We start from the raw sequence: 23,554 nt of genomic DNA on the forward strand, positions 1-23,554 counted from the left end.
TTCCCCGCAAACACATGATTGATCCCCCGTGTTCCGTCTTAGTATGCCTATGGTACGCGTCCAGATGCAACCCATAGATGCCGTGGGCTTCACGTTAACAAAAAGCTACGTAGACCAGCTAACCCACAACCCACTTCGAATGGCTGTCTCCTTTTGCCGTGCAATTCGCCACGAACGTTATCCCGCAGGCCAAAGCCAACAGGGCCAGCAGCAGCAGCCAGGTGCAGGGCCACCCCAGGACCCTGAGTCAGGTAGGCAGCCAATCGAGGAGCAAGATGGCCAGCAAGGTTCGCAGGCTGGATCCCAAGTTGGCTTCACACAAGGCGGCGGGCCTACACCTTTCACAGATAGCACGCAGCAGGCAGCAGTTGCCAATCTGTCGGACAAAGATCCATTGCAGGTCGCCGTGGTGTCCTATGAACGGAGCTACACGGTGCGTTACGAAGGCTAAAAGGGCGGCGCGTGGAAGGGAAGGGCAACGGCCATGGCGGGTGTTTTCCTACGGGCGCAGGGATGCTTATTGAATAGAGGAAAGACCCACAAGTCGGGCTGCTGAGGCACGCTATTGCGTGTCCAGGGCAAGCAGTTATTATTGCTGGGCTTTCCCGCACCGTGCCATCTGCAATACATGGTTCCGGCTGGCTGGCTGGCTGGCTGGGCTTGCAATCTATGTTAAGCCGCCTGGCATCCTGGTTCCCCTTTCTGTAGTGTCCAGATGGACCCAAATGGCTCCATGTCGCCACTTCGCCTGTCCCACATATGTCCCGCACTCCCTCTCTTTCCCATCCTACGAACGAAAAAAATCAGCACCGAGCCGACTCGCCTGCCGTGGCGGCCAGCGTGCTGCTTACCTTTGACGTGAGCCGCATCAGCGGCGCTCCAATGCCACTTCCGGAGCGCCTGACGGCATTGCGTGAGGGGCGCTTCGCGCGCGAGGAGTTGGGCCTTTTCCGCGAGCTCCAGTGCGTGCTGTCGGAGCACTCTCTCAACAAAATGGAACAGCGCATCACGAAAGGCGCACCGCTGGAGAAGTGAGTGGAGGGGCAGGTTGGGATGCCGTGGGCAGCCCGTCGGACGGTGTCTGTGGCTATGTTGCGGCCAGGGACGCGCGATGAGCCTGACATGGCGGTGGCAAATCCCGCTGCTATCCCATTTCTAGCTCACGCGCCCGTATAAACCGTGTCCACACCATGATCCAGTAACGCTTCATGACTAGTACTGCGCAATGCTGGGGTGTTGCATCTCAACGCACGTGCTGAGTATTATGCTGGCTTCATGCTACGGTACAGGGCATTGCTGGCCCAGATGGACAGCGGTGACGCCGCAGCCGCGGAGCAGCAGGTGGCCATCATGGAGCGTCGGAGGCAGCAGCAGCAGCTGCAGCAGCAACAACAGCAACTAATAACCGTCGGTAAGTGTGCGCAGTTGGTTTAATTTTGAAGCATGGGTAAGGCGCTGCCTTGCTCACGGTAGGGGGCCGCGCATTCTCTGGTTTTCGTTAAATGACACTTGTTAAATGACCTAAATGCTGGGCTTAGGTCGCTGTGGTTGCGGCACAGGGGTTGTAACACGCGGCATGCTGTTCATCGTTCATCACGGTGTGCATGCATGAACTGGGCAGGTGGGCACGGCCCATCGTTGGCATGGACGGCATTGCAAGGTTGACCTGTGGGCAAGTTTGGCAGGCGCCTGAGCCGTCAGGTCGGGAATCGTTTCCAACACTTGAACACTTCCGAGCCCCTCTCCGCTGCTGCATCAATCCATTGTACTGAGACTTGATTATTCACTGAAATGACAATCCAGCTTGGCATACTTACTGCGTCATATGAGACTCGTATTGCTATCGTGCGTTTGTCGGGCTGTGAATATGTGGCCGGTAGGTAACCTGCCAACGGTGACGGAGGAGCCGGAGGGCCAGCAGGGCGAGGGCGGCACACAGGAGCAGCGATCAGAGGTGCTCAAGCTGCCACCGCCGCAGCCAACCGCCCAAGCACAGCTGCAGCCGGGGCAGCCCGCTGAGGCATCCTTGCAGGCCGCAGGAACCGACGCCGAAGGTTCTGGAGCTGAGCAGCAGCAGCCCATGCAACAGGAATTACAGCCTGTCGATCCGAACCCCGTTGCCGGGTTTGACCCGCGCATAGTCCCGCCGCATGCGACAATCATGGATCCCATGTACGCCTTCCAATGGCTTGACGAGAATGGCCTGATGGTGTATGTGCCCGACCCTCTCAAGGTGATAGGGGCAGGGTAGGGAGGAGGAAGCGGCGAGGGCCCAGGGAAAGGGAAAGGTCGTGGGCCGAGCGCACAGATCTATGCCGACCGGTTCTCCTGACCTTTCGGTCTATGCGTTAAAAAGCCATCATGTAGGCGCTTGCCGCTGCGGGTGTTGCCTAAGCAGCATTTGCACAAGGCACTACGAGCTTCCACATCTTCCCGTGTCGCCGAATACATGCGCCGCCGCCTGGCTGCCCCTCGCCCGCTTGCAATCCTCTTTGCTGAGTGTTTGAACCATTTTCCCTTTGGGCCCTCTGCCTGGCTTATGTCGTATGTGCGCCCGGCAGCGGCCCGGTCGTGAGCGGCCCGCGCGGCGTTACGACCAGGACAAAGAGATTATCCGCACATACGTACGGCGGCCAGTGAAGGCCGCCTCGCTGCGGGGCGAGTCCCGGCTGTACCGACTTGACATTGAGCTGGGTCGACTGGAGTTCCTGGTGCACCCCGCCATGGCACAAGAGGACCTGTTGGTAGGGTCTAGGGAGGTCTCCTGGGGTCCTGGGCGATCATGGCGTTGGGACTGGGGCGGCGCATGGGGGTTATGGCAGGGGTAAGAAAAGGAGGAGGAGGAGTACCGGCGGGACCGGGGTTGCAGGACTGCTGCTTGCAAGTCGCCGTCATTGCTTGCAAGGCTGCCCAAAGATTGGCACCGGGCTGCGTGATATCGGCCGCGGCTGCGAGTTCTGGCGGTAGCGAGGGCGTTTTTTTTGATGTGCGTGTGAAGCTAACAGAGTCCGGAAAGGCTACACGGTTCGGACATCTTACTGATCCTGGACGCGTGTTTCCGTGTGCAAATAATATAAATGGAAGCGCCTTGCTTTTTTCGGGACTTAGCAGACATACCTGACTGCCAGTCCACGCAATGATTGCTCCCAGGTCCGCGCACCCGTCTTACTCGGAGGTCCAAACGACAACAAGAACGTGTCCCCGTGTCTCGTGAACAGGCCGCCCGGCTGCTGGCGATGTTCCGCGACTTCAAGCGCCGTGAGGCGGTGGGCCTGGTCATGTTCTATGCCAACAAGCTGGCAGCGCTGGAGGACTCGATGCTGGGCGCCCGGGAGAAGCTGTTCACGCTGCAGGTGCGTCCAAGAGGCCAGGGTGCCGCGTGCGCCGACCGAGGGCTGCCAGGACTTGTCCGGCTCATGCGGATTCATGCCAGGTTCATGCGGATTTGCAGCTTTTAGTGGAGCCAAAGTCGCGGCATGGCAGGTTTGAGCTGCGTCACCTGTCTGGTATCTGCTATAGATAGGGCGGCTGCCGGCTCAGATTGCGTGGGCAGGTGCTGGTGGGCAGGAATGCTTATGTTCCGCTCTACAAGGAGGCTAGCTTGCGCAACCCTGTGTGCGCGCCTGTGCTAATGCATCTGGGTAATGCAGGCAACGGAGGCACAAAGCGATGAGGTCCTGGACGCGTACGCTATGCTCACGAAGATTGAGCGCGAGGTGAGTATTGGGCAGGAAGCTGTTGAAGAGTTTCTAGGATGGCGCACCGGGTTCAATCACTGGATACTAGTCCGATAATGATGTGCGCCTGCTGCGTCCGCACAAGTAGCATGCTTCAAGTTCCGTGTGTTGTGTGCAACACACGGTTGCGCCACCGTGTTCTCGCTCTCACGGCATGCCACGCGGCCTGTGGGCCTCCGCTCCACATACCTATGGTCAGCTCCCGCACACCAACCTGTCCATTCAATCCTCTTCTCGCTGCTGGGCACGAATTGGTGCCTTGAATCCATTGACGAAGTGACACACCGGAAAGGAAAAGGAAATGCCAACAGAATAGCTCGCACCTGCCTGCCGTGCGCCTGGCCCCACCCGCAGGTGGCCGAGATGCGGCAGCTGAAGGAGGAAGAGGAGGCGCTGCTCACCCGAACAGTGCGATCGATAGAACAGCTCTATGGCCAGATCCAGGGGCTGCGGCGCCAGCAGGGCTTCGCCCTCACCAACCTGGAGCTCACGGTGCAAACCAAGCCGCCGCAGGAGCTAGCATGGCAGCAGGTAACGTGTCGCACGAGGGCGGGCGGGGTGAGCGAGACGCGATGATTCGCCTTCGCTGTTCCTGATGCTGCTATGCTATGTTCCTAGAGCTGGATTTGGGATAACATTGGTGTTGTGCCTGCCCCTATGTTTAGTATGGATTTGGATCTTTTGGGAAGGCTTCTGGTGCTCGCCGCCCACAGGCCAGGTGCTGATGGGGCTGCAGCGGACTTGGGGTTGCAAGAATGTGGGACCTGGATAAGGTTTCATAGGTTTTACCAGGGCGTTCGAGCATAGGCGTCGACCCGGTGTGGCGATATGCGTGGCAGTCCCTCTCCCCTTGCCAATGCTTCCTTTCCATGCAACCTGTTTTGCTTGGTGCCAAGGGCGAACTGACGCGGGAGCGCCTGGACGTGCTGCTTGTTGCGGCTGAGATGGAGGAGATCGCGGGGCTGCCCAAGTTTCCGGAGCCACTGCCCGTGCCGGACATGGCCGATTTCCCGCTGCCCCAAGTCAACCCGGGCCCCAAGATTGGCGCAGCCGGACAAGGGATAGCGCCTCTTGGATCGGGCATGGGCATGGGCGGATATTCGGGGCTTATGGACCCACTGGCTGCCGCGACGGCGACAGCACAGAAGCCGTTTGTGTTCCGGATCCGGCGCTGTGAGAGCACGTGTGCGGCGCACGCGGCTGCCCTGGCGGACGTCATTGCGCGTCTGGAGTCACTGAAGGTGAGTGCCGGTTTCCCAATGGAGGCAGTGGAAGCGAAGATAGCGGCCAGGGACGAGGGAGCTATAGTGACGTTCGCACGCATAGCACATGTATGCTTTGATACAGGCCATCGGTACTCGGATGGATTCGAGGATCCCGGGAGGTTTGCGGATGGGCCGCTTCCCCAGGGGCAATACCATATCACTGCGGGCGAAGGTGGTGGTGTAGAGGAGAGGGTCCATGCATTTGGGTGGACATGGTCTCCGGCTGAGTGTAGGGCACGCTGTGCACTGATGCGCATTTGCAGCATCATTTAAATGCACGGAACTGAATTGCGTGACGGCATATGGGAGCAGACCTCCGTCTGTTCCGCCGGGACAACCCCCCATCCTTTCATATTGTGCTGTGGTGCTGTGCAAACACACGCACGCCTACTATCGCTTTACCGCCAACCTCTGTTTCCCCCATACATCCGGCTGCGCACTAAAGCTCTAAGCTCCTACGTCACCACCGCCGCCCTTTTCGCCTCCCAGAACCGGCCCTCGGCAGACCCCGAGGACGCCGACCTGAAGGCGGTGGAAGAGCAGGCGGCGCTGGTGGGTCGTGCGCCTCGGCGTGTGTCCATGACCAGCGAGGAGCAGCTGGAGCTGCAGATTAAGGCGGCGGAGATGGTGAAGAAAGGCCAGGTGCGTGTTTGGACTCATCTGTGCATTGCAGAGGGGAACATCAACTAATGCCAAAACACGGGGGGTTAAGGAATGCAACTACCACCAGGCTGGTGTGTAGTTGGGGGGAACGCTTTAAGCCATGGAAGGGATGCACAGTTTCTTGGCGCGCACGCAGGCCGTGTATGTAAGCAAAGAGCTACAACACAGAACATGTTGGTGAGTAGGTGAACGGTTGCGGGTTTAAGGGCTTAAAATATGGATGAAAGCTTCAGGCTTCGCGTCCCCGTAGCATCCCCTTGCGTGAGGAGTCATTTTTCGCGTCCATTCGCCTGCGGCCGCAGATCTTCGTGAGCCGGATGCCTCAGCTGTCACCCATCTTGACCATCAGCCAAAGGGACCCACAGCAGCAAATGCCGATGGTCATGTCGGCGCAGCCAGGGCAGGAGCAGTATCAGCAGCCTGGCGGAGGGCCCTTCCCAGTGGCGCCATTTCAGCCCCCGCCACCACAGCTGCCGCCCAAGCCGAACCTGAAGCAGGGCAGCAAGGGCAGGTGAGGAAAATTGATAGTCCTTCCAATATTTTGGAGAGTTGTCTACGCGGAACTCTATTTGCTTTCGTTTCTGCTTCAGGCAGCACCGTTTTTACTGCTCGTAGTTGGAGAACACATCCCCTTACCCGGCCAAACCCAAGCAGGTATTACGTGAAGCTGTTCGTCAACGACTATTACGTGGACTCATCCGAGGTTGCTTCGCTGGGCGACAACTTCGCGGGCGACTTTAAAGACACCTTCACGTAAGCCATCGGGGGTTACTGAAGAGGGGCTGTTTGGTTGGCTACAGCGGAAGAGGCAAGTGGGCCATGGCTTGATCAACAAAAAGAGGTCTCATTGGGAACCTTCGCAGGAGCTACTATGGTTTCCTGCGGACATAAACATAGTCCAATCCCTGCCCTATCGCCTCTTACACATCGCATTGATAAGGCCCGCCTCGAGCACACATTCGAGCGGGCGAGAAGCAAAGCACGACAGCCGCCTCCTGCCGTCTTGCGCAGCCATCACAAATATAGGGCACATTTAATATAGAGGCATTCTCCACGGTATGCACATACACACCGCATAAAGCAGCATGCAAACGCCTGACCTCCTCCTAACCCGCCAAAACCTGCTCAACCGCAGCATCCAGGTGTCCCGTTTCCCTGAGTCCATCAGCGCCATGCTGTTCGAGCGCCACACGCTGCGGGACAGCTACATCGGGCAGGTGCGCCGAGCCTTTGCACTATTTACCGCGAAAAACTGAACGCGTATTCCTGAGGAGAAAATCCTCTATAGGAGAGCTGCAGCGTAGCCTGCGCCCCTGTGTTGCGGCGGAGGGCTGCGTCGGCGACCGTTCAGCGTTCTAACGTCGTCAGCTCGAATAAGGCAGGGTGCAGATGAGCAGCGAAGTACATGCAAAGCAGATTTCCGGGCCTAGGGTGGGTCGCCATGGTCCCGGGTACGGGTCAAGAAGCCGTTTGTCGCGGGCCTGCACATCCCCTTTCACCGCACCCGCCAATCGCGTTTTCGCGGTCAAATGGATCGTTTGGTGGAATGGGTTCTGGTGTAGCAAACAGGAGGAAAAGGGAGAAGGCCTTGCTAGTCGCGTGCGGTACAGCCTGTCCAACATTCCACGCATTCTTCGTTCGGAAAGCGCGAGGCGGGGTTCCTGCACGCCTGTGTGGCGCTTGTGTGTTCCTCCCGCTGGTGTCTTTTCATTTCATGCAGGTGTACATCGCCATCCCGGGCCTAGCGGGGAGCGCCCATGTGGACGCGCAGGCGCGACCCTACCAGTTCACGGCACTGACGCCGTTGCGGCCGCGACTGCCAACACAGGGCCCCGGCCCTGTGCCACTCATGCCCGACACGTGCGTTGCCGCTTAGATTGGAGCTCCATAGGGTCGGGAGCTGTATACGTGTCGGAATCGATTTAAGAATGGACCGTTCGGTTTGAATGTACTTGGGTGGTTCTTTGTTTGGTGTCATGGTCCTTGGTAACAGGTTTAGTGGCGCACCTCTCGCTCTGGGTGTGTGTGTGTGTTGGTATGTATGTGGCGGTCGGCTGGAGAGCGGCGACGCTGTCGTCAGTTGTCGTGTCACACCTTGGAGGGGCTATAGACAGATGCGCGAGCCCCTCTAATGGCCCTTACTACCCCTGACACCGCACATGCATGCTCGGTGGGCTCCTTCTCTCCCTTTCCCCGCCCGCAGCCAATTCCAAGACTCCTCTTACAACTTCAATACCATCTTCCCAGCCGGCGTCATGTACGTGCGGTGCGGCTGGGTTTCGGATCGTACCCCACCCGGCAGCCGCCTGGCTGACACGGTACAGCCCAACGCCGTCATCACGTACGACAACCCGCTGGCTGAGCGGACCGCCGCCAACAGCCCGCTGCGGGGCCAGCCGGCAGCAGCGACCTGGAACGACATCGAGGCGGGCAAGAGCCTGATGCCACCACGCGCGTCGGTGCCTATCGACCGTATGCTGCGCCGAGCGGCGGAGCGGATAGGCGGCAAGGTGCGTCTGTGGAAGGGTGTCTATCTGGATTATAAAGCTGGTGCCTACAAAACGGTAATCCTCACCTCGGCCATATCTCCTCTCTCATCTTACACAGCACATCTCTTGACTCGTTACGCCGTCCGCTCGTCAACCGCAGGCCAACCGCGCGCAGATCATGCGCTGGTTGAATGAGCACGTGATTGACCCCAACGACCCGCGCAATGCGCCTCTCCTGGAGCTGCTAAAGACACACGAGGCCAACGCCAGCGCCCTGGGCGACCTGTTCCGATTGGACATATTCCCGGACGTGGCAATGAGGGTGAGCGCACCTGCATCGGCCCCGGTGATCAGCGATATGGCGGTGCTTTGGGGAATACCTGGTGCCTAGTGCCTTTAGCGTTAGGCCTTACGTTGCTGCCCCATCTCGCTGTACTTCCAGCTCCTCATTGCTCGCACTAACTCTTAGGGGCATCATGTCTTCGTCACAGCCCTCCTCGGCAATGGCAATGGAGGCCATTGCGTGGAAAAGCATGGTGACGCAGTCTCGCCGTTGCTGCCCGTTCGCTGCTCAAACCTATGAATCGCTGCCGAAGATACCACCGCCTCGCCCCCGGCTCCAAATCACCGTGGTCCAACCAGTGGACAGGCAGAGCTTTCACACCCCTCAACGCTCAAGGAACGCTGCATCTCGACTTCCTAGTGAGACGGTAGCAAGGTAGCAACATCAGTGTTCTCATCATCACCTTCCCCGCTCCTGACGGCTTTCATAATACGATCTGTCCTCCCCGTCGGATGGGGTTCTGTACTGCCGCCCGGTATTGGCAGGAGGACCGCGCGGCTGCCAGGCGCATGAACGTGCTCCAGCGGCGCTGGCTGGCGGGCATCTACCGCGCCCCGGACAGGAGCCTGCTTAAAGGTGCGAGTTGCAAGTCCGCGGGGCGCTAGGGGGCAGGACGGAGGCGTCCAGGGAGGGAGGGAGCGAGGAGGGAGGACGATAGCCATGGGCAGAAGCGGAGGTCCACGCAGGATGCGCTCGTGCCGGATTCGCCTGTAGCTCTTGATGGCATTAGGGAGATTGGAGGCCGGCTTGATGGTGGATGGCTCAGCTCCTGGCTGGACGCGCTTTCACCTCACGACAAAGTGGAGTGTCAAGCTCCTCTTCCCCATTTCACGAACCCAAATTCCGCTTTTATCGCCTACGACCTTGCTCTTATTTTGTTCTTGTTATCCTTGTTGTTGTCCATGCTGCGCCTGCGGCGGCACACAGGCGTTCGTTCGGTGGCCATTCCCGCACCGTTGACCGCTGCCGAGACGGACAAGCTGGAAAACCAATACCTGGATCAGTTGGCGCTGCTGGAGCAAGCCAGCGAGGGCACACAGCTGGCACTGGCCCGTGTCATGATGGCGCGACATGAGAAGGCCATGCAGCTCCAGATTGGTGGGTTAGGGTTGGCAGGCTAGCGTAGGCTTTGGGATGGCAGCTGGAGGACTGAGGGCATTTTGGGGGCCTCCTATGTGCATCCCTTCTTTGTCCACTCCCCGTCCCTCCCTCAGGATTGAATCCTTCCTACGACGCACAGTTGTACATTTCCCATAATGGTCTGCGGCTTTTGCAGGCGTCTTTACAGTCGCTGGATGTCTCAAATGGATGTATTTTCCTATCCTTCCCTTTCGCCCCTTTTGCCCGCACTTCACCGAGTCGTCCTTGCATTATCTACCTAAAATCCCCTCCTCACCTCCTCACCCAAGGTGCATTGCTGAGCAACGCCATTAAGGAGCGCGAGGAGCGCATCCGTGCCTTTGCGTTGCGTGTACGCACCGCCGCTGCCCGTGTGGCCGGCGGTCTGCTGATGGCTCGGCGCTTTCGCACCGAAGACGTGGTCAACGATATGCCGTTGCCACAATTCAAGTTGGAACTAGGTGTCATCACGCAGCTGCTGGCGCCACGGAGACCGCTAAAGCGCTCCAGGAAGCTGGTAAGGATAAAAAGGCGGGCGGAGAGAAAAAAATGAAGATCTGAGGTCAGGCTTTGCTGGGCGAGATGGTGGAGGGAAGGGAGGGATAGGCACGGGGGAGGTTGGTTTGGGGGAGGAAAGGCGCCGCGCGGGCGGAGAAGCACCGCGGCAGACGTGTTCCGGCAATGACCCTAAATCCCCAGCACCGTTCCCAAAACTGTTGTGCAGGTCAAGTCGATCATGACGTCGGTGCCCCGGGAGACGCAGCTCATGGTGACTGTCCAGCGAGCCGCAAACCTACCCGCCAGGATGGTCAATGAAGGAACTGGCAGCGGTGGGGCCGGATACGGGGCCGCTGGCGGTGGTGGGGGCCGCGGCCGCACTCCGCGGCGGCAGGGCCGCTTCGGCGGCGGCGGCGGCGGCGGCGGTTACGATGACGCCGACGGACAGACGGAGGAGGGCTTCTTGAGCGCTACCGACCGAGAGACGCAGCAGCGCAACTGCTTCGTTGAGGTTCGATTCCGATCGTTGGTTCGGCGGACGGAGGCAGTGCCCGGGGAGTTTCCCCTTTTTAACGAACAGGTATGGTTTCGGGTGGATTGGATTTGGGGCAGGCCCTAGTGGCTGATCGCTTCCCTGGGCCTGCCTTTAAAATGGAAGGCGGAGAAATTCCTTCTAGGAACTAGGCCGGGATGCACGCCACGCCTCAATGCTTTGCCCGGTGCATTTACTGCACATCCAAATGCTACGTTATTTCCTGCACCATTGCATTCTTCAACTCAAACCTCGTGGAATTGTGCTTCTCCGTTGGATCTTGCCTTGCTGTGTAGATTGACCTGGATGTCTTCCGAGACGATGGCAGCGACCAGCAGCAGAAGGGTGCCGAGGAGGGCTCGGGGCTGGAGCCCAGCCCCAGCGCACTGCAGGTGGGCAAGGGGCCCTGACGGGCCGCCAAGGCGCACGTGTTCTCGGGGTCAGAGAAAGCCAGTCGCCTACCATCTCCTGGCGTCTGCTCACGCCGCTGTTTGACAACAGCCTTAGCTTCTGGCCTTAACATTGCCACTGACCTGCCGCTGCCGATGTTGCTGCCTTAACTTTCCTCTTACCTCCTCTTTAAGGCCAACAACGACCTCATCACCCTCAACGTCTTCGACGAGTTGATCGTAGATCCCTCTGAAGCGGCGACTACGCGGCGACGTAGGCCAGGGTAAGATGCACCCCTGCTGTCTGCACGAGGTCAGGGTCTTGGACGGTTTGGGAAGCATCCCTGCTTGGAACGACGGTGCGATCTTACACCTCAACCCCGCCATTAGCATTGGCTGCGGCAACGTCCGCATCTGGTAACCCAGCTAGTACCCAGTTCGGTAATCCCGCTTCACGCCAGACCCCGGGCCTCTTAAACCTCAATGCCTACCCCACCACCGAGCACCTCCCCCCCCCTCCTCTGCGGGAACTGCCTACGTACTGCCAGTCGTTTGCGTTGCTAGCCCTCTCCTTGACCATGCTATTCCTCTCCGTCGCTCTCGCTCCACGTCTCCGTCCCCGTCTGCCTGCCCTTGCGCCTTCAGGGATGAGGAGCTGGGTGACCCCGTGCGTCTGCCCGAGCGCGAGAGGCGCTTCCTAGGCTGCGTCCGGGTGCCACTGTCCGCCGTTTACCAGCTGCAGGTGCTGGAGGGGACATTCAAGCTGGAAGCACCGCCCGTGGTGCTCGGGTACGTGCAGGTAAGCCCAAGCCGGCGGCAGCGCTCTTAAAATCTATAACCTGGCCACCTGCCACAATCATCCTTGGGGTTTAGCCCCCGTCTTTCCCCATGGTGGCTCATACTTATCCCCCTGGCCTTGCTCACGCTACCATACCGGTCCGCGTACTGGCCCGAGTGCAACGATGGTCATAAACCGTTTGTCGACTGCTCTCGCAGACGAGCGACCGGCCGGCCACGTTGACGCTGCACATGACCATGCGCCCGCGCTTGGCTGCCCCTGCCGGCGAGCTGGATGAGCGGGTCACCAGCTCAGAGCAGGCGCAGGTCAACCGGCATGCGCAAAAGTGGCTGGCAGCGTTGCTGGCAAGACCCGAGTGCCGATCGCGGATCCTGAAGGTGCGGGAGGACTGGGGGCAGATGGATGATGAATATGGACTGGAGTACGAGGATTGGGGGGAAGGGGGAGGGTAGCGCCACCGGGAGCTGGCAGGAAGTTCTATCGATTGGGTTGGCGAGCTGGGCAAGTTAGGTCGGCCCGCCTGAGTTTGACACGGCCAGCGGGTAGAGTCCAGGAGCGCAGGAAACACGTGATTGGGAAACACGGTGGGAAATCGTCTTGGCTTGGGGCCGAATTGAAGGAGCACCGTGAGGAAGGGAAGGATTTAGAGCGGGAAAAGCGACAGCCAGAGAGAAGGACCCATGGGAGAGAGGCCCATATCCCGCCTCAGGTAGGACTTCCCGGCCTCGGCCCTCACTTGCTAACCCGGAGTCGTGTTCCTCTCCTTTGGATCAACAATGATGCCGGCAGCTCCCTTCGTGAATACTTTTCCCGAAATTACTGTGTCTTGTCGGCCGTGTTGGCGATCAGGTCATGGCGGTGGACGCGGACGGCGCGGCCGTCCTGGTGTGCCGCTACATCGCACCGATGCCGCTGCCACCGCCGCTGGCTCAGTTGGTGGCAGCGGGCGGCGACGCGGCGGCGGCGGGCGGTGTGGAGGCTCTGATGCTCAAGGTGGCCCGGTTCGTGGCACACGTGAGTGGCTGTGTCCTTGACCCAGTGCACTGGGGTCAGGGCTGGAACAGGGCCTGCCTGCCCACTTGCCTGCCTGCCCACTTGCCTGCCTGGGTGCTTGTTGAGTTTGGACTTTGGAGTAGGAAGCCTAGGTTGGCTTATCGTGTGTTAGGAAAGGAAAAGCCATTCACGCTGGGACACAAAGCAAGTACTATGCACACCGGGGATTTGCGCTGCGGTTTTTGCGGATTTGCGCTGCTGTGTTAGGACCAAAACTTGGGCAAAGGTGGAGTGAGAAAACGCGATGTACGCAGACGGCACGGGCGCATCGTGTAAATACGTAACGAGCTTTCCCCCAAAAGACACACTTGATACTCCTCGCTTTATGTATATCTGTGGACCGCATACTGGCGCACCCGCATGCCCGCCTACACCGTACTTCCGTACAGTTGCCGTACATGGAGGACGTGGGGATCCAGAAGCAACGCAACGATATCTGGACCACCAATGCGGAGTTCCTGCACCTGACTGGGGGGGATTTCGAGGAGCACGCGCATCTGCTGGCGGGCTACTTCCTGCAGCTGGGATTGCAGGTGCGGCCTTGCAACATTTGTTTTGAGATTTCGGCGGGAGGGCTGTGTCGCAGTCTCTGGTTCCTGGGGCCGAAACCGAGGAAATGTGTGTGACCGGGGCTGGGGCGGCAGCTGCATGCAGCTCTGCAGCCCTGCACCCTTTAAGGTGGCTGTGGTGGATGGTGTCATGCATTTGCTTGTCTGTTGTCCGGGGACCTCCGCATCTTAGCATTCCCTGAGGTGGACACACAGCCCAGCCTGTCCTGTCGCGGCGCGCACATCGCCCGTGCCTTGCTTAGCGGACGAACATCATTTCCTCGCCCTGCTTCGGGTCGTATGTGGACATGGGGTGGTGTAATAAGTGTATGCGGGAGGTCGTATGAATTGCCCTCAGGGTCAGGAGACCTGACGGTTAGGGGCCCAGCAAGTGAAATGGCAGCGTTTCCTTGCCCTCATCTGAAGACGACACGCGCAGCCACATGTGTGAAAACCTGATTAACAATGCCACCTTTAGAAGGACCTGATTTCTCCCCCCGTCTGCCGCCCTTCTTCCTCCGCCGCCCTGCCTTGACACGACCCGCCAGTGTTTCGTGGTTATGGGCACCGCCATCTGCGGTGCACGCAGCCACTATGTGCTGACCACCGGCCAGCCCGCCGCCAGCTCCTCGCTGCCGCAGCAGCAGCCGCCCGCGCTGGATCTGAACCTAGCGCTGCTGCGGTTATGGAATCCCGTGACCGGCACCGTGATGGCGGTGAAGGACCCCACGGGGGAGCTGCGCGAGGTGTGTGATGTGACGCCACGCGTCGTGTGAAGGCATTCAAGAAACTGGTGATGCAGCCGCGGGGGAAATCGGAAAAGAGCGGAGAGAGGAGGCTACTGGCTTATCACGCTTCTGTTTGTGCCACTGTCTATAATTGTCCTTGTTAAGAAGATGTCCCACATTCCCAGTGCAATTGTCCGCCATGCACTCTTGCTCGACAAGTTGACCTATGTTTGGCTTTCCCAGGACACCGTGCTGCGACCGCCATGCCGCTACAAGCTGACGCCTAATGCTAGCTTTTTGGACCTGGTGTTCGTGCCCACAGGTGGGTCAGCTGTACGACGGAACCAACATCTGGGCGAATTCACAGTCCACGGGGCGGCCTTGGGAGATGCGATGGAACCTGGGAGCCGCCAAGGATTGGCACCCGTTCTTTGGAGTGGCACTTCCATCCAGGGAAATCGCCAGCCTGCAGGTGCTTGGGGGGACGGCACTTCCACAGAGTCGGTTGTGCGTTCGCGCGGGGCCTGATGTGACCGCCCCTTGTTTGTATGGCATATTGGCCTGGGAGCGTGCACGACGGCTTTTCTTTAGTCCTCGGAGTGGCACGGATATAGGCCCCTGCAATCCAGCAGCAAGTTTGAATTCGACGCCCTGACTACTCTTTAGCTTTTCACGCTCGCTGATACTGATGGGGCGCTGTGCACCGTGTACGGTTTGTTGCTGCTCCCCTCTCTCTGCGCGGCTGCAGACCACTCCGCTGTATGAGGAGCTGGACAGCCGGTTTTATGAGGAGCTGGAGAGCCGGGTGGAGAAGCGGGTGGAGGAGGCGCTCAGCAGTGAGTGGGGCGTTCGGGTGTGTATGAAGCCTGGATTATGGTGTGTGGGGATAGAGGGGCGTGGGGCCGGCGGCGCCGCGTGTTGACATGGCCTCCCCATACGGCACGTCCAACAAATGCGACCCTTGGCACAGTATGGCATTTTAGATGCTCGGGATGGAACGGCCCACGTTAGGGCAGACAGGCTATGGCCTGGAAGTTCAGTGGGCGAATATCGGTCTGGAATAGGTTTGGAAAAAGGAAGGCTGCCAGCAAGAGTGGTTACCCGGGCTGCCGGTACGGCAGAGTGATGTTTGCGGGTCCGAGGCGAAGAGCCGTTGCGCGACTAAGAGTTGCGCCCAACCTCTCGGTTCTTCATTGCTCCCGCTGTTCCTCTGCACCTGCAGAAGCGCGGTCTATCTTTGTTACAAAACCCGACAATAAGGTGTCCCGGCTGCTTAAGAGCCTCCTCAAGGAGATGCGCGAGGTAGGCGTGCTAGGCAATATGGCTACTGGACAGGATAGAGCTGCCACTGGTTGCTTCCGGCAGCGCTGTTAGTTCGGCGGCCTGTGTCTTGCTGTTGCCCTCGCCAGTGGCAGGAACCCCATCGGTACACGGTGCTGGGGTGTTTGCTTACCGAGTTACCGGCTTACTGCAGGTTCATGAAAAGATCGCTGCAGCCTCCCTGAAGGCCAGTTCAGAGCTGGCGGAGACGGGTGGCAAAGGCCCTACAGGTGTGCCCGCCTACCTGGGCGAGCGGCACAAGCTCATACAGGGCCTGCAGGTGGGCGCCGCCACTGACGCCACTGTGCGACACAGTGTCGTTAATTTGACCGTTAGCGTGTGTTGATGGCGGGACGTGTGCGCAGGCTAGCCACAACGAGCGCATCCGGCGGGAGTCCCGAGCTGAGGCGGTACACGGCCACATCCTGGCCATGTCCTTCAGCGACCGCTACCTGGAGGCCGTCAGCGAGGCGGTCACAAACACAGGTGAGGAGTACGCGAGGCAGGACGGCATACCGGTGGTAGATATCCTCGCTGCAGCTTGAGGCCTGGCTAGGTCTTGGCAGTTGACACCCTTGGTGGTACCGACGGCGGGTCATGCATGCGATTGCTGATGTCGGCGGCATGTAGATGCCGATGCCTCCGTGCAGCTGCTACTGCTGCTGCTGCTAGCCGCCAGCAATACCGAGGAAGCAGGTCAAGAGGGAAGCACCCTTGTCCAGGGTGCCCTTTGTTAATACCGGCAAACACAGGGCAACCATGTCACTTCTCACTCCAGCAGCACCACAGCTCGCCAACCTGACTGCCCGTCCGCCAACCCTCGTCTGCAGGTATTCACCGCATCGCCGACGAGCGGGTGAAGTTCTCCACAGCCGTCTACGTGGAGCCCCTAGGGGCGGCTTTCGTGTGTTGCATCTGGATTTACGTGGCGGCCATAAGGGGCTAATGGATTACTCGAACCTCCCAGGTGTGAGCCGAATATTTTTTCTGTAAGCCGTTCCAGGGAGGGTGGAGGGGTCGCAATGTGAATAATGTCGGGTTGTATTTTTATGTAACACGTTCTTATGTTATTAACAGCACAAGTGGTTGTACTTATGACCGTGTTGCTTAGTCGTACTGCTGTATCGGTATAGACAGTTAAGACACGGGTTGCAAGGCCCGCCCATCGAGCTTCATGGAATGGTGGAACACCATGCATCTCTTGAGGATTGAAGACCCGAGAAGCATTTCATTCAAGGCCTGGGAAGCATTACTCCAGGGCCCAGTGGGCTCCCCCGGGCCCGTACAGAATACGTGCGATGCGTCTGGGCCTAGGGGATGTGCGCCAGGCGTGCATTCGCCTATGCGTTATTCGCTAAGCGCCGCTTGGACTTGAACTTGTGAGTACACTGAGTTATGACGTTGTATACACATATGCATGTATTTTGTTGGGCAAGCATCGTTTGTGTGTGAGCTTTGAGGTTAACATGCTTTTGTAAATAATGCACGAGTGAAAGGATGCCTGACCTCCGTCCGAGTAGCACGGGAAGTCGAGCTTGGAACTCTGTGCACGGTAGCACGGGGCAGTGTCAATGTGCAGTTGTAGCAGTTGTCGCGTGTTGTGCGTAGTAAATACCATTCCATTTTTATTCTTAATTCTGGACGGTGTGGATGGATGGACTTTAGACGACTGTGGACCTTGAGAAAAGGGCCACGTACCTCGCACCTGCGGTAGTCACACCTCGATACCTGAGAGACCAAACCAGGGTCCACTGCGCACATAGTCGGTGGCCCAGGTGATCGCCCGTTATTGTGCGTGTAGAAATTATATGGTAAAGCGATGCACCAGTGTACTGGTAGCGAATACTTCTTTTGGCGTGCGCTGTCACCGTTCCTTGGATCACTCCGCGATAACCAAGACGGTCTTAAGAGGTATCTCCTCAAAATTTAAACTATTCCACGGGGTGCCCGGACTCGCCAGACACCTCCGTCGGTAATTAGACTTTCACCATGTGCGACAACGCTTAGACCAGGCAGGCGCGTGTTGCTGTGTCGATCACCTTCGTTATCCCACGCGGACTTGTAACCCAACTTCTATCCCGCTGAGACAAGCCACACTGACCAGCACGTTTAATAGACCGCTAGGCACAAGGTATCGCCACTCGTATCGCAATCACCTTCCGCAATCACCTATCGCGCATCCCGTGGGCCGAGCCACCGGGAGCATCTTATGGCCCGTGACACATGTCCCGCCAGGTGTGCCTGCAGCCGCAATTATTCCGCACACATCCACCTACCGGCAATTAACCCCAAAACCGGCACCTCACGGCAAAGGCGGCATGCTTCCGCGGGCTGGGATTCCGACCCGAAAGGGTTACGTGACGCGACGGCCACGGTGAGGTTCTCGCTCTATTGTTCATCCTGCCTAGCTTCCTGGAAAGGATTGCCCTCCTTTTGAAAGGGGACATTGGCCGAGAGCCTTTACTTACTCGATGCGGCATTCAGAAGGTAGGGCCCTCGCTGCGGATGGACTTGTCCTTTAGGATACTTTCCCGTGCGCACGAGCAAGCTCGCAAGGGTGCCGTATGCCGCCCAGAAAGAAAGCAAGTGCTCCCTTCAACGAGTGCACATAAGCCCCACACCTGAGATTCGCGGACAACCCCCAGTACTTTAAATAGATGAATGGTTTGCCAATAACGAGCCATCGTGGATGTATCACACCTGAGAAGGAGCTGATCTCCTTCGGCTGTCAAACGAGCTGTCACACACGCGCACATGTAACGAAAGTGGCCATGCACCATAACCCCAAAGGCTCACGCGGCTGCTTCCAATTCCCGTGAACCCCATACGTCCCCTGGCGGCCCGCTCCCTGCATTCTGCAACCTTTCACTGTGCGGCTGCGTTCCAGGTACAAGACCAGGACCGGCCCAAAACGGGCCTACCTGAGCTACAATGCAGGCAGGTGCAGGACGCCGTCATCAGCTTTAGTTCCACCAACTCCAGCACCATTTGTGGCACCGCCACCACCACCACCCGCAGGAGAAGGAGAGATACCCGGACTGACGGGAGTCCTGGTCCCACCACCGCTGCGGGAAGCGCGCGGGGTCGTTACCATCGCCAGGCCCTGTCCACTCGAGCGGCGCGAAAGCGATCCGCGGGTCGCTAACTCGTCCAGAACCGACGCCGCAGGCCGCAGTGTGCCGCCTCCGCCGACGCCCTCCAACGGATTCAGGTTCAAGTAGCTGCCCTGCGGTCCCAAACCATGCGGTCCGTGCACAGCCAGAAGGTATTTGAATGGTGGAGACAGAAACAGCTCAACATGAGGTTCACAGGAATGAACGAGATTTCATTCCAACTAGCAACAGTGTGCCAGCCCAATCCCGGTACTTGTCGTGCCCGGCCGTCATACCCTACTGAATACCGCCGTCTTTAGGCCGCACCGGCGGCCAAAACAAACGTGTCAAGATGCATGTTCTGGTTACGGTCATTGTGCCAGTCCCGTCACCACCTCACGAAACCCATCCCCGCACGCCCCCAGCGCGCTTGCCTTTGTCGCCCCCATCGACGTCTCCATCTGGCCAATGATGGACCTGAGCCGCACGATTTCCTTCTGATAGGCAACGCTGGCCTTTGCTAGGTAGGCCTGAAAGAGGCATTCGTTGGGGTGTGGGATCAGGATACCTAGCGTAGGGATCAAGGCATGGACTACGTTCTAGATCGGGGTTCTGGGACGCAGAACACAGGCACATGGCAGGCGACGTGCGTGCTCTAAGTGCCTTGCCCTCCGTGGCGGCAAACTAGAATGTAATTCCGTCGTTGCAACGCATGCAGCGCTGGAAGTAAAGCTGCAGGAAGTCGTGGATACAGGGCCTGGGAGGCTGGGGATTGGGGCTCAAGCCCACCGTAGCTCTCAAGGATTGCAAACCAGCTGACGACTCGGCCCGGAGGCCCGGAACCAACAACCCTCTTCAACTCTCCAACCGATCCATCAAGCCGAGCCCCTGCGCACCTGCAGCTGCTCCAGTTGTTCCTCCGCCATGACAGCCCGCGTCTCCGACTGCTGCGCCTTCCGCTGCAGCTCAGACTGACGACACATGCGGGGACGAGGCGCAAGAGGACGGCGCACACGAGGAGCAGACGACGCAACGGCAGGAGCATGAGGAAGGAATGAAGACTGGCGAGTCAGGGGAGCTAGCTGGCAGCAGGCGCCAGTGCAGGCAGCGCTAGCTAGGAAACCTCGCTGCCAAGGGTCGCCTGCATAAAACTCGACGCAAGGGGAAATGGAGGCGAAAAAGCACTGGAGCGCAGTGCCGGCCTTGCGTGCATGCTAGCAGTTGCCAAACGATAAGAGAGACTCCGGGATTGCGGCAAGGCACGCTGGTAACGTACTGCATGCGCATTGCTGTTACGCCTGTCGGATTTCCATCCAACGCGCCCATGCACGGCGTCCTCGCGCCATCCCGGCGTCCTTCTAATACAACAAAATCACGCCCCACCTCACCGTCTTTTTCTGGTTGAATTCACGGAGCTGCCGGATGAGGCTCTCGTTGGCGGTGTTACCCGGGTTCACCCCGCTGCCATTGAAGGCTGCGGCGGCCTTGGAGGCTTCTGGCCGGTTGGGAGAGGGAGGCGCCCATCAGGAAGGAAACTGTTTTGATTTTACGAACAGCAGCAGATGATGCAGCTGCTAAGGGTCAGGGAAAGGCAAGGACGGTGAAGCTTAAGCAGCTGGCACTGCCCTGGTGGCCAGGCTTGTTATTGCTGGGCGATCCGGGCCCCGGGCAAGAGCACGGGAAGGAAAAGATGCATGGGGAGAGACAGCGCCTACTTTTTTTGCGTAAAAGGAGCGCTTTTTGTATTAAACGTGTTTGATATTTTGACTTTGGTTCATCCCCTTTAGGGGAACTAAAGGGGACGAAGACTTTGGGAAGTCATTCCCTTTAGTTCACCCCCTAAAGGGTTTCCAAAGTTTGTTCCTCTGCAGCCAACCGATGCACCTGTAGCGCTCACTACCGCGCACACTCCCTCGCGCACCTAACCCGTCACCTGCAACAGCCAAAACCTCATCCCTCACCTGCAGCGACCTGCAGCTTCCTAACCAGGCTGTCCACTTCGTCCCGCAGCCGTTGGTTCTCCAGCTCCAAGGCGGCAGGTACCTCTGCAACGTACGGCATGTCCAAGCGGCCACTTACTGGGCGTGGTATATCACTCGCGCACAGAGAAGGGAGGGCCTGAAAGGCTGAGACGGTATGCAGCGCTATAGCACAGCATGGCATCATCCACAATCGTCCCGCAACCGCACATCCTCATCGCTGACCATGGGGCTCCGGTCCGCTGTCTCGTGTGTGGTGGCCCTGTACCTGCACCTACTGCGGCGCGCCGCTCCCATGAATGCGCCGGCGATTTAAGAGGCGGGGCCCCTGGGGTCCCCTTCGCTAGACTCACCCGACCCCGCTTGCAAGCGCCTCCGCAGTTGCCCCAGCTCCTCTCTCATTCGCTGGTTCTCTAGCTGCAGCTGCGGATCTACCTGGGGGGCCGCCCGGGACCCTGCACGAAAAGCGCATGACACCGCGTGTTTCGCACAGGTTGCTGGGGCCCGGAACAGGACAGAGGACAGTTGCGGCGCGGATACAACAACATCGCTGTGGAATTTATGTCATGTGTGTACGTATGAAGTGATGGGGTTCATGGGGAATCCAGCAGGCAGTTGTATCGAGAGAAAGACCGAGGAAATGGAGGCGGAAACGGAGATGGCGTGGGAGCCCCTTATGTGAGATGCAGCTAAAAAGTCGTCATACATGCCTGCTGACTGCGGCGAATGGAGCGGCGGGGGACCCTGGGGCGGCAGCTCTGCGATGATCTGCGGCAACTGATCCATTCCAGCCAAGACCGGGGGTTCCGCCGAGGTGACCGCAGCCATGGGACTGGAAACCGGCTCCAGGGAGATCCCCTCTAGCTCCAGAGTCTGCTCCAGGTGGGCTGGCATTACTGAAGACACCTCCGGGGCCGGCTGCGGCTGCTGGAGCTGGGATAGGGCGGGAACCCCAGCCAGCAGAGGAGCCGCCGCAGTAGCTGCTGGAGGTGGAGCCAGGACAGGCGAAGAGGCCGCTCCCGTTTCCGTAGGTAGATCTAGTGACACCAGACGGGACCGGGGCACAGAAGCCGGGGGCCCTGCAGGCGGCGTTGGGCTGGCTAGGCGTTGGACGTCAGCTGCGGGAACAAGGGCAGGAGGGTAATCTTGGCTGGAGTCCACCGCGGGCGGCGCCTGGGGAGGGGTAGGGCTGCGGGAGATGGCTTGGGGAAAGGCCGTAGGGCCTGATGCAGAGGATTGTGACGGCGGCAACGCGGCGGGGAGGGGAGACGAGTTGACGGCACGGTCGTCGGCCGGGCTGTAGGTGTTATCGTTGCCGTTGGCCGTGGCTCGGGTATAGGGAGGAGTGGAAGGATATTCATGTTCGGTCGGAGCCGTCCCGCCGGATGCCCGGCCGGCGGTCGAGGCGCCGGAGGCGCGTTTGCTGTCTTGCCCCTTTTCGCCTGCGGCGCCAGTCATGGCGGGCGCGGCGGTGTTGTAGGTTTCAGCGGAGGTGGGTCGGGCAGTGCTGCTGGTGCTGTTCCGTGGGGGTTCTGTGGCCTTTCCAGCCTTCGGCCCCGCCATCACCTCCTGGATGCCCCGGGTCAGTCGCATGGCCTCCAGCTGCCCCTGGAGCTGGGTGACCTGAAGGTGAAGGGAGGGTGAGGAGGGGGCCCCCAAGGGGGATTCCAGGGGGGGAGATCAATAAGTAGGGCTCGGGAGCAGGGGCTCGGGAAATACACATGTTTGGAGAGACAGCTAGCAGACGCGAGGCATCCGGGTAGCACAAGGTGGTCCATCCAGCTACTGCACACACCTGGTCTCGGAGCCGGTTGATGGTCCGCCTATCAGCCTCCTCCTCAGATCTGAGGGTGGCGGGGACGGGGCGGGTGCAGGGTAGAGATGGTGGGTGCATCAACAGCTGCAAATCGGATGCGGCTGTGCAGCCGCAGTGTGTGCAGTGCACGATGAGCAGCTTCCAGCCGCACCCTAAGTCTTTTCCCCACATACCAAGTAAACCGCAAACTGGTCCCTCCCCTAGTTCCCAACGAGCAACCCCTCACACAGGACGGCACACCGCACCACATCGCAGTATGTCACGCACACACACACACACCTCCCGCCGCGGCACGTATCCCAGCTCTGCGTGCTGTGTCCTCACCTTATGATCCCCTCCATGGCCCCGCCCACCACCTCATCCTCGTGTTGGACTGCAGGCGCCGGGTCGGGGCCGGGCCAGCGGTCCTCGACCAGCCGGCGAAGACTGCCCGGCGGAACGAGAAACAGAGGTGGGGTGAGGGAGCGTGTCCCAGATGGATTCAAAAGTGACGCAGCTAGTCACAAGCAGCGGGGACCAGGTTCGTCGACAACCAGAGGGTTTAGTAGTGGTAAGCAGCACAAGGTATTACACAACTCCAGGACCCAGGGGGCAGCAAGCAGGAGGCTAGGGAACCCGGGGTGAAGAACGGAGCCCGGAGAGAGAGTACGTGTTAGCATGTATGTACTTACTCCCGGTAGGCGACATACAGCGCCTTGAACTTGCGGCGCAGCTCCACCAGTCGGGCCATGGCGTCATCCGTGGAGTGCCGCATGTCCGCCTCACGCGCCTCGGTCACCTGGGGTGGGCGCGTGGGAGTAAGGGAGGAGGGTGTGAAGGTAGGGGGACTGCCGACCTAGCGGACATGAGCTCAGGGGTGTGTCGCCCAGTCAGTGCACGAGTAAAGGTATGGAAGCAGCAGCAGCAGCAGCCTTGGCCGTGGCGCGCCATTGCCAACTATTGAGATCTGAGGCCGTGCGGATGTGCAAAGCGTCTACGCCCGCCGCAGCGGCACCTCTTTGCAGCAGTGAAATACTGCCCGGCAAAGCCCTAGGACTGCACTACAAGAGCACGCACACATGCACACACATAAAAACACATAAAAACACTCTCACTGAATGATGCCCGACGGTAGCTGTTACGTGGCCACACCTTGATATTTTCGTCTGCCAGGCTCTGCAGTGCGCGGAACAGCGCCTCCGGAC

At 59.2% G+C, this 23,554-nt stretch overlaps 2 protein-coding genes across 2 annotated transcripts; one reads left to right on the plus strand and one right to left on the minus strand.

The window, feature by feature from the left end:
• Positions 1-43: 43 nt before the first annotated feature.
• On the plus strand, positions 44-18,525 carry VOLCADRAFT_90164 (uncharacterized protein; the record flags this gene model as incomplete). The annotated part of the gene is made up of 38 exons (XM_002949626.1): positions 44-251; positions 348-433; positions 808-1,031; positions 1,290-1,411; positions 1,881-2,233; positions 2,562-2,824; positions 3,176-3,353; positions 3,651-3,716; positions 4,092-4,295; positions 4,634-4,978; positions 5,492-5,644; positions 5,968-6,176; positions 6,320-6,418; positions 6,801-6,882; positions 7,386-7,525; positions 7,869-8,175; positions 8,315-8,476; positions 8,983-9,073; positions 9,425-9,595; positions 9,907-10,133; positions 10,341-10,694; positions 10,943-11,038; positions 11,231-11,319; positions 11,681-11,834; positions 12,032-12,211; positions 12,684-12,848; positions 13,277-13,420; positions 13,984-14,181; positions 14,486-14,635; positions 14,912-14,999; positions 15,386-15,465; positions 15,638-15,763; positions 15,849-15,969; positions 16,314-16,387; positions 16,798-16,862; positions 17,731-17,857; positions 18,371-18,424; positions 18,502-18,525. 38 exons carry the CDS (start codon positions 44-46, stop codon positions 18,523-18,525), a joined length of 5,979 nt encoding a protein of 1,992 aa, XP_002949672.1.
• A 421-nt stretch (positions 18,526-18,946) lies between these two features.
• Positions 18,947-21,669, minus strand: VOLCADRAFT_104442 (uncharacterized protein; the record flags this gene model as incomplete). The annotated part of the gene is made up of 6 exons (XM_002949740.1): positions 21,265-21,669; positions 20,908-21,009; positions 20,537-20,620; positions 19,964-20,070; positions 19,472-19,546; positions 18,947-19,105 (listed from the first exon to the last, which is right to left on the minus strand). The coding sequence occupies exons 1-6, from the start codon at positions 21,446-21,448 to the stop codon at positions 18,947-18,949; spliced, it is 711 nt and encodes a 236-aa protein (XP_002949786.1). The 5' UTR covers positions 21,449-21,669.
• Positions 21,670-23,554: the final 1,885 nt, after the last annotated feature.

The sequence above is a fragment of the Volvox carteri genome (assembly GCF_000143455.1).
Source record: "Volvox carteri f. nagariensis unplaced genomic scaffold VOLCAscaffold_15, whole genome shotgun sequence".
Taxonomy (NCBI): domain Eukaryota; kingdom Viridiplantae; phylum Chlorophyta; class Chlorophyceae; order Chlamydomonadales; family Volvocaceae; genus Volvox; species Volvox carteri.